General features: G+C 38.9%; 1 protein-coding gene across 1 annotated transcript; it reads right to left on the bottom strand.

Annotated features, from left to right (window-relative positions):
* Positions 1-683: 683 nt before the first annotated feature.
* LOC128126800 (protein AIR2-like) lies at positions 684-6,393 on the bottom strand. The gene is made up of 3 exons (XM_052764926.1): positions 5,940-6,393; positions 1,663-1,838; positions 684-845 (listed from the first exon to the last, which is right to left on the bottom strand). Exons 1-3 carry the CDS (start codon positions 6,391-6,393, stop codon positions 684-686), a joined length of 792 nt encoding a protein of 263 aa, XP_052620886.1.
* Positions 6,394-10,321: the final 3,928 nt, after the last annotated feature.

Raw genomic sequence — 10,321 nt, 5'->3', positions numbered from 1 at the left:
GACTTGACGAACTCCCTGGTCGACAAGAGTTTGTGCCAGATTCTTGGCACTGTCGAGTGTGCTCGGGTTGGTAGATATGACCATCCCCTGGATCTGAGGGGATAGCCCCCAAATGTAACATTCCACTTTCTTGGCCTCAAGAGTGACCATCGTCGGGAACAGAGTTGCCAATTCATTAAACTTGGAAGTGTAAGTGGCAATGTCAGAACCCTTCATGGAGTGTTCCCACAGCTCTTATTCCAATTTTTGCATCTCATTCATTGGACAGTATTCCTCGAGCATCATTGCTTTCAAGTCCTCCCAACTCATGGAGTTGGCAACAACTAGAGTCAAAGTTTTAACGTGGCTGTTCCACCACGACAAGGCTGAGTCCGCAAATGTACATGCGACATATTTGACCTTGAAATTGTCAGGGAATGCGTAGATCTCGAAGATGGACTTGGTCTTTTCAAACCATCTTGTTCCACCACGACAAGGCTGAGTCCACAAATGTACATGCGACATATTTGACCTTGAACTCGTCAGGGCATGCGCAGATCTCAAAGATGGACTTGGTCTTTTCAAACCATCTTGTCAGAGTAACAACTCCGTCGTCACTATGGTACGTCCTGGGTTTACAGTTCATGAATTCCTTGTATGAGCACATCCGTTGGTTCCCTTGGTATTCTCCCTAATTGGAACTGTCAGTCTCGTATCCACCTTCGTTGCTGTTGCTGTTGATTTGGGCCACAGCGGATGTTACGGCTTCCTGGAACACCGCATAATCCCATTGTGAAGGTGGTGGTGGTGGTGGGGCTGTTGGTGTGATGTTCTTGGGCATGTTTGACTTCCTTGGTGGCATACTTCTGTCATAAATTGTAAAGGTGGAATAACGATAAGTTTTTGAGAAAAGTTATGGATAAGGCATCACCGCAATGAAAGGCCTTGTTTTATATATGTATCAAGTCTAGTTGTTATTGAAATTTGCAAGCAATTCATAAAGAACTTTACTATAACAAGTAAACAATTGCATAACAACATCCAATGAAATAAAATGCATACAAATTTCATTGATAATATGGTTCTAGTACATAGTTTCGTGAAAATTGTCCTTTAAGAAGGTCTACATGAAAGAGTAGCACAAACACTTACTCGTACATAAAAACAAGACACGAGTAGTATAAGCCATACTCACGGCCGGTAGTCTCCTACGGACCATGAGATGAAGTCGAGGCGCCCTGTAATTTTGCTATCTGACGCTTAGCTGCTATTACCCTCTCCTCGAGAGTCGAGTGTCTCTCCTGGTACTCCCTCACTTCCACCCGAGTGGTGGTAAGGTCCTCATAGAGGCTGTCAATGAGGTGGCATGTTCGAGGGTAGTCCCTCTCCAGAAATCGAGTCCATGCATCAATGGCCTCGACAGCGGCCCTTAGCTCCATGATCCGATTTGTCGATGCTCTAGTCTGATCCCCGAGGTGTGTGATTCACTGAACCATAACATGGAGGGCCTTATCTTCAGGACCTCTATGGATGAGGTTATAGAAACCTCACTGCATGTCGTATGGTGAGCATTCGTGTTGCTGCCTGCTCCACTTCTCCAGGTCATCTGCCCAACGGGCGCGTGGGTCCCAGGTAGTCCATCCGATTTGTAGGAACCCGGGCGACGTAGGGTGGATTAAATACTTCGGACTCTGCATGCGAGTCCTCATCTTTCTCTTCCTCGTCTTCTTCTTTCTCCTCCTCTGGATCCTCTTTGGGTTCTTCTTCCATTAGTTCCTTAGGATCCTCCTTAGGGCCCTCTTCGATCCACTTATCATTTCCCTGGTTAGGGAAATAGGGGTCTTTGGGCATGTGAAATCCTGCCATGAAGTTTATGCGAGAATAGAGATATGAGAAAGATATGAAAGGCTTAAGTGTATGATTATGTAGTATCTTAAAATACTGCTATAGCATTTTAACTTCATGTTTGGTTCTAGAGTTTCTTGGTATATAGGGTTGGTAAGTTTTATATTTGTTACCCATTGCGACCATTCCAAAACACATGTTGGTCATATCTCGTATAAATATAATTGATTAGGTTATATTTATCCCAGATATGATTACATAACTGCCCAGGCTTAATCGTAATGCTTAACTTATCTAAATACTTTTATATGTGTCTTATTACGACAATGTCCTAGTATGTATGCATATATGTATACTCTTATAGAAATACTTATATTTTAAAAGTATACTTTTAGTCATAGTGTTTTATCCCCTTTGTATTTATAGTTGTATGTCTTACAAGGTTTGATATACTTAATTCACTATAAACAATGCTCTGATACCAATCTATCACACCCCCAAACCAGAACAGCGGAAACGTCTGGGGGCGGATGACTTCATCTACAGTATCATAACAATTAAATAATAGAGATCAAAGCATTACTGTGACATCCCCATTTTCAGGCCAGAAAAGACCGATTTTGTTTATGCTTTATAAAAATCAGAGTACTTCTTTTAATAAAAATGTTGCGGAATTTGTTCCCAGAAAAATATGATAAATACGTTATTAAAACATTTTCGAAGAAACGTATTTATTTCATTTTAAAACGTTTTGGATGTCATCGTTAATATAGAAACATAAGCATAAAGAGAACTTACAATTATTTACACTAGTGATCTACATCTCTCTAAATCTCTCAGTGTAATGTCACTTCATATTGTCACCTGTGATATAAATAAACTGAGTGGGTCAAGTTCGTAAACCTGGTGAGCACATAGGGTTTTCAACCCACAATAATATAATTATTATTTTTAAACATCAAACAATCAACCCAATTACCCATTCCCGTTATCCTCACATTACGTCCCTAAAACATCTAACCCAAGGGACCTAGTCTAAGAACTATCATTGGGATGGACACTACTGCTAAGGGGATTCCTTGGCAATGAAAGTCCTAATGGCAACCATGTGGGGGGTGGAGTATACCTGGTGAGCACACAGTTCACACAGTTCGAATAAACACTTACAGGTTGCGAGTCTGCTAGTGTCCCACTGGACTGTCTAGAATAGTCCGTGGTCGTCATCTATACTCCGCTAGATGACTGGATCATCAATAACATCTATAACGAGGTCTCTCATTATTTTATTTTGTCACACAACAACTATTACATCTACCCATGTTTTACCCAACACATTTTGTAGATATAAAATACATATACAGTTTAAATCATTGAAAACATGTATAAAACGTTCATCCAGCATAGATAGCAAGTATTCAGATAATATGCACACGTAGCACGTAATTTATATAAAATACTTCATATCTATGTGTAAGCTGAGAATAACTATCCACTCACCTGAATGGTGGTGACTCGGCACTCGGACAGCGCTTCGATACTCTCAAAACAATTTCCTTCGATAAAACCTAGTATCAATACCACTAGGGTTTAGTCTAACGATAACCGCGATTAATTAATAGTCTAGCTATTATTATTATTATATATGAGTTAAATAAAACTCAATATAACTCATAATAATATCCCAAATACTCATTATAAGTTGCTAATAACGTTACTATATTAAAACATAAGCTATACTAAAGATAGGGTAGGCATAGCTCACTTACAGCGGGTTTTCTCGAAAACCGGGCTTCGCTGGAGCAGCGTTCTCGAGCCAAAAGGCTCTTTTCTCGGGACTCCGGGAGCCTCGGGGTTTCCTTCGGGTGCTAGGGGGTTTACGTAGGCTTTTAGGGGGGTTAGGGAGGCTAGAGAGAGAAACTAGAGAGAGAAAGTGAGTTTGGGAGGTGTGAAGAGAAGGCTAGACCCGGCACCTCTATTTATAGTGAAAATATCTGATGGACTCGCTGAGTAGGGGGACCTACTCGCCGAGTTGGTCCATGTGGTGGCCTTCTGGTGGTGCCACGTGTCCAATTCTGGTGGTGCCACGTCACCCCCTATCGCGTATCAGCCTCCGAACTTAGAAAAATCATAACTCTCGCATACGAGCTCCTTTTTCGACGTTCATTATATCCACGCGTAGGTAAAATCAAGATCTACAACTTTCGTTTAGACTCCGTCGGCTAATTCTCAACCGATCTCAAATTTAACAGTAGGAGGCGTTTATATTGTTAAATGACCGCGAAGAATTCGTAACTCCTTCATACGAACTCCGTTTTTGTCCATCTTTTTACCGTTGAGTTCCTATTGATGAGATATTTAACTCTCATTTATGTCGCATAAGCCAAAAACCGCTCGAACTAAAATTCGAGTTTCGGGCTGTACACTGCTAATCCGAAACTTCGAAAAATCATAACTTCTTCATACGAAGTCAGATTTGGGCGTTCTTTTTATCGATGTTCTTAGTTTAATGTATTCTATGAATTTGGTTTAGACTACTAAGGCTAAACCTTCTTCTATCATAAATTCACTTTTTACGCTTCCCGGTGCCATGCCGGTTTTGCCGTAAAACTTCGACGGGCCATAACTTCTTCGTTATAACTTGGATTTCGGCGTTCTTTATATGTACGGAAACATTGTAACATGTACTACAACTTGGTTAAGATTATTTATTCTAAATAATCTTTTGCCGAAAAGTCATTTTCGACACTTATTGTCTCTAAATTGACTTGCCTGGATCTGCGGGCGTTACAATTATCTCCCCTTAGGATGATTACGTCCCGGAATCATCAACAAAATAGGACAGTATAATGACTCCATACGTTATCTATTCATCCTAGGTAATAATCGTAACTTCCTCATTTCTTCGAATGAGTATTTATCTCTTGGACTCCTTGACTGCAGGCGGTGCTTGATCTTGCACTTGCTCGTTAGGCTCTCAATCATGACCTTCGTGTCACAACCTCATTCTTTATCAGAGACTCCTTCTTCTTATTAAAAAACTTAGGATAACTTAATTTGATTTCTACAATTGACCGATGTGTCATATTCTAATGACATATCACCGTATGTAGCAACGCTTAGACTCAGGTCTCTTAGAGTCAAATTCCGGAATGGAATATGTCTTCCTTCATGGTCTAATGTGATGTAATCACATGTAGCACTTCTAGCTACCAACGTTTTTTTAACAACGAGCGCTACACTTCTATTGATTGCTTTGATTTCAATCGTTTGGGTTAAGTCGGACGCTACATCAAACTTGGTTCTCTGAACCACGTAACCTACTCATCGTAGTCGGACTCAATATGATATGACCACTAGGGTCGGGATAACAACAATCTTCTTAGTCATTACCAAAACAATGGTAACGATATACTTGAATAAAACGAAATCAATTACTAGTTTCTTGGTAACCTTGTGACTTTCCCTGATCCAAGTGTGAGTCCTATGCTTCCGGTAGTATAGGCCTCTACTACCATTCACACCTACTCATACTCGTCCCAAGTATTGTCCTGCAGTTTTTCCAAGTCACCATATAATAAAATCACATAACAGCTTAACACATCAAATATCAAAACGAAGGTTTTTATTATTCCTTGAAACTATTACATAGGTGTTCAAGTTCACCCTAGACTATGCCTCTAATAGGCTACATCATAACTCGACCTTCGGATATCAATCCTTACTCTTTGTTGCGTTGTCAGCTGCTTCGTTAGGGATGCTTCTTGGCTTTGGAGGTGCATTCACTCTTGCTGCTTCACTTTTCTTTCGGCAATCCTTTGATATATGTCCATTGTTCCTGCATTCGTAACAGAACCTCTTGCTGGATGTACAGATATTGGCGTAATGCTCGTTCTTCCCACACTTAAAACAAGTTACTTCTTCGTAGCATCTCCCATAGTTCTTCAGTGGTGCCTTTGGCTTTGTAAATGCTTTTCTTTTTGGGCAGTCTTGCTTGAGGTGCCCTTCCTCATTACATTCGTAACACACCCTGGTGTTGAATGTACACTCATCGGCGTAGTGCGCATGCTTTCCACACTTAAAACAAGTTACTTTCCCATGGTGCTTCGGTAGCACACTTGGCCTTGTAGCTCTCATTGGACATTCTTGCTTGAAGTGTCCCTCTTTTCTACACTTAAAGCAAACCTCCTCCTCGGTTGGGCATTCGTGGGCATAGTGACCAGTCTTCCCGCATTTGAAGCAGGTTACTTCCTTAGGGCATCTACCATTGTTTTTCCTTCCATACTTGTCACACCATTTTGCTTTACCTACTCCTCCAGACTTCGAGGACATGTTGTTCTTGTCAGACCTTGAAGAACCCTCAAATTTCCTCTTTTTGCCAACCTCAACCTTGCTGGTGATACTACCATTGATCACTTTATCAACAGACTTAGCAACCCAGATGGTCGCCTCAAGAGTGGGTGTCTGACGTACTGACATAGTAAGTTTGTCCTTACTTTGTTGAAGTAAACGCCTTGTTTCTTCCATCTGTTGATCCAGCATTATCCGCACCATTGCTTGTACTCCGGCCATCGCGATTGGCCCAGGTGCAACTTCTTCTACAACAGGTATTTGCTGAACCACTGGGGGTTGGTTCCTATTCTCATTTGCATGCACGTTTCCGCTACGGGTTCTTGCCATCTTGATCTATACACCGAATAAGGTGAATCTAGACCTTTACATAGGATTGACATTTTAAATCATCCTGATAAATAAGGTGAATCTAGAACTTTACTTAGGATTGACATTTTAAATCATCCTTATCACTCTGAAACGTTTATATGCTAGTTCTAATATCGTAGTCATATGCTTAGAATCCTAAACACATAAGGTTTCCAGATCCGGTCGGCAACAGACCATAGATCCGAACAAATAACAACATATCATGCACAAACATTTAGCACATAAAAGCATTTTAGGCACAATTCCTAAAATAATCTAGTGCTCACACCTCACAATCATCGCTTAGCATTCTAAGTTTAAGTCTAGAAATAAATCCATATTCCTAGTTCTCTTAAACTAATGCTCTGATACCAACTGTGACATCCCCATTTTCACGGCCAGAAAAGACCGATTTTATTTATGCTTTATAAAAATCAGAGTACTTTTTTTAATAAAAATGTTGTGGAATTTGTTCCTAGAAAAACATGATAAATACGTTATTAAAACATTTTCGAAGAAACGTATTTATTTCATTTTAAAACATTTGGGATGTCATCGTTAATATAGAAACATAAGCATAAACAGAACTTGCAATTATTTAAACTAGTGATCTACATCTCTCTAAATCTCTCAGTGTAATGTTACTTCATATTGTCACCTGTGATATAAATAAACTGAGTGGGTCAGGTTGGGAAACCTGGTGAGCACATAGTGTTTTCAACCCACAATAATATAATTATTATTTTTAAACATCAAACAATCAACCCAATTACCCATTCCCATTATCCTCACATTACGTCCCTAAAACATCTAACACAAGGGACCTAGTCTGAGGACTATCATTGGGATGGACACTACTGCTAAGGGGATTCCTTGGCAATGAAAGTCCTAATGGCAACCATGTGGAGGATGGAGTATACCTGGTGAGCACACAGTTCACATAGTTTGAATAAACACACAGTTCGAATAAACACTTACAGGTTGCAAGCCTGCTAGTGTCCCACTGGACTGTCTAGAATAGTCTGTGGTCGTCATCTATACTCCACTAGATGATTGGATCATCAATAACATCTATAACGAGGCCTCTCATTATTTTATTTTGTCACACAGTTACTATTACATCTACCCATGTTTTCCCAACACATTTTGTAGATATAAAATACATATACAGTTTAAATCATTGAAAACATGTATAAAACGTTCATCCAGCATAGATAGCAAGTATTCAGATAATATGCACACATAGCACGTAATTTATATAAAATACTTCATATTTATGTGTAAGCTGAAAGTAACTATGCACTCACCTGAAAGGTGGTGATTCAGCACTCGGACAGCGCTTCGATACTCTCAAAACAATTTCCTTCGATAAAACCTAGTATCAATACCACTAGGGTTTAGTCTAACGATAACCGCGATTAATTAATAGTCTAGCTATTATTATTATTATATAAGCGTTAAATAACACTCAATATAACTCATAATAATAGCCCAAATACTCATTATAAGTTCCTAATAACGTTACTATATATATTAAAACATAAGCTATACTAAAGATAGGGTAGGCATAGCTCACTTACAACGGATTTTCTCGAAAACTAGGCTTCGCTGGAGCACCGTTCCCGAGCCGAAAGGCTCTTTTCTCGGGACTCCGGGAGCCTCGGGGCTTCCTTCGGGTGCTAGGGGGTTTACGTAGGCTTTTAGGGGGGTTAGGGAGGCTAGAGAGAGAAACTAGAGAGAGAAAGTGAGTTTGGGAGGTGTGAAGAGAGGCTAGACCCGGAACCTCTATTTATAGTGAAAATATCTGATGGACTCGCCGAGTTGGTCCATGTGGTGGCTTTCTGGTGGTGCCACGTGTCCAATTCTAGTGGTGCCACGTCACCCCTATCGCGTATCAGCCTTCGAACTTAGAAAAATCATAACTCTCTCATACAAGATCCATTTTCGACGTTCTTTATATCCCCGTGTAGGTAAAATCATGATCTACAACTTTCCTTTAGACTCCGTCGGCTAATTCTCTACCGATCTCAAATTTAACAGTAGGAGACGTTTAGACTGTTAAATGACCGCGAAGAATTCGTAACTCCTTCATACGAACTCCGTTTCCGTCCATCTTTTTACCGTTGAGTTACTATTGATGAAATATTCAACTCTCATTTAGGTCGCGTAAGCCAAAAACCTCTCGAACTAAAATTCGAGTTTCGGGCTGTACACTGTTAATCCGAAACTTCGAAAAATCATAACTTCTTCATACGAAGTCAGATTTGGGCGTTTTTTTTATCGATGTTCTTAGTTTAACGTATTCTACGAATTTGGTTTAGACTAAAAAGTCTTCTATCGTAAATTCACTTTTTACGCTTCCCGGTGCCGTGCCAGTTTTGCCGTAAAACTTCGACGGGCCATAACTTCTTCGTTATAACTCGGATTTCGGCGTTCTTTATATGTACGGAAACCTTGTAACATGTACTACAACTTGGTTAAGATTATTTATTCTAAATAATCTTTTGCCGAAAAGTCATTTTCGACACTTATTATCTCTAAATTGACTAGCCCGGATCTATGGGCGTTACAATTACAACCATAGTATTGAATATTTATTAAGTTACATTGTACTCAAAATATTGTTTACATAACATCAAGTGCATATGAAAAAATGAATAACCTGATGCAGCGATGCCTCATCCTCAAAAAACTCTTTGATTACCTGTTTACTGGTTTCCTGAGAATACAAGAGATTTTGAAAAGTGTCAAAAATTAAGTTGGTGTGTTCATAAGCGTTTTGTATGAGAATAATTTGCAACTGTTTCGTGTAAAATGATAGTGCATATTTATAGAAAATCCAATATTTTCTTTATAGCTGAGTTGTAAGTCTTAATCCAAAGACTAAAAAATGTAAGTAATGTTGTATTGAAAAGTAATGTTATGAAGTTTTATCTTTATATAAAGCTACTGAATGTATGTTAACCCGAAATAAAATGTGTTGTCGATACCATATGTGACTTATTATAATCATACTAATGCGACTAGTGGCCTGAACGACGTGCTTCGGGCGTCGGAACTGTTACGACAGTTGTCACCCTAGACCTTTTGGTCTAACTGTACCTAACAATTTAGGTGCGAGGTTGTCAATCCTGTATAGATCTATGCACAAGTGTCACGCTCTCCTTACAAGAGTCTTTGGTTATAATTAAGGACTTGATGTGTACTCTAGTAGGTAAGGTGAAGCTAAATGTCTTACAACCAGTATCAACCAATTTAAATGAAATGAAAACTCCTTTTTCTTGTAAATGAAATAATTATACCATTAAATAATTACATGTTTCTTCTGAAATGATAGTGTAGTTTTGTGACTCCCAAACTATACCAATTATAGTTTATCTTGTTTGTTTGTCAAGAACATTTATATAGTCATTTATATAAGTACCTTGTAGTGATTTTGTCTAGTATCAAAATGTAAGTTTAAACATCATGTTTTCAGATTGTAACCCAAAAATAGTGAACTAACTAGAATGTACTCCTTTTTGTTAGAAAAGCTACATTTTTGGTAAAAGCTCCCAAAAACCTTGTAGTTTTACAAATCACAATTGTTCTTATTATTTTAAGACATGGAATATGTTTTGTCTTTGTTAGTTTTGCATTTGAAAACTAATATATTACAAATATTTGGATAAAAGCTAGTAATAACCATAACACATGCAAATAATATATTATTTTCACATGAAGATGAACGTTGCAACTATTTATGTGTTAAAACAAGTTTTACTTGTATTCCCACCCCCCCCCCCCCATTAAACATGAA

The sequence above is a fragment of the Lactuca sativa genome, chromosome 6 (assembly GCF_002870075.4).
Source record: "Lactuca sativa cultivar Salinas chromosome 6, Lsat_Salinas_v11, whole genome shotgun sequence".
In the NCBI taxonomy this organism is placed as follows: Eukaryota; Viridiplantae; Streptophyta; class Magnoliopsida; order Asterales; family Asteraceae; genus Lactuca; species Lactuca sativa.
Note: the sequence above shows the minus strand (reverse complement) of the source record. Positions and strands in the feature narration are given on the sequence as shown.

What these genes read in the sequence shown, in the direction of transcription:
- LOC128126800 (XM_052764926.1), bottom strand. Translation starts at nt 6,393, where the DNA reads ATGGCCGGAGTACAAGCAATGGTGCGGATAATGCTGGATCAACAGATG. An exon ending in AATGAGAGCTACAAGGCCAA is followed by an intron (nt 1,839 to 5,939) that starts GTGTGCTACCGA and finishes ACTTCATGGCAG; the next exon opens with GATTTCACATGCCCAAAGAC. An exon ending in ACTCGCATGCAGAGTCCGAA is followed by an intron (nt 846 to 1,662) that starts GTATTTAATCCA and finishes AATTTATGACAG; the next exon opens with AAGTATGCCACCAAGGAAGT.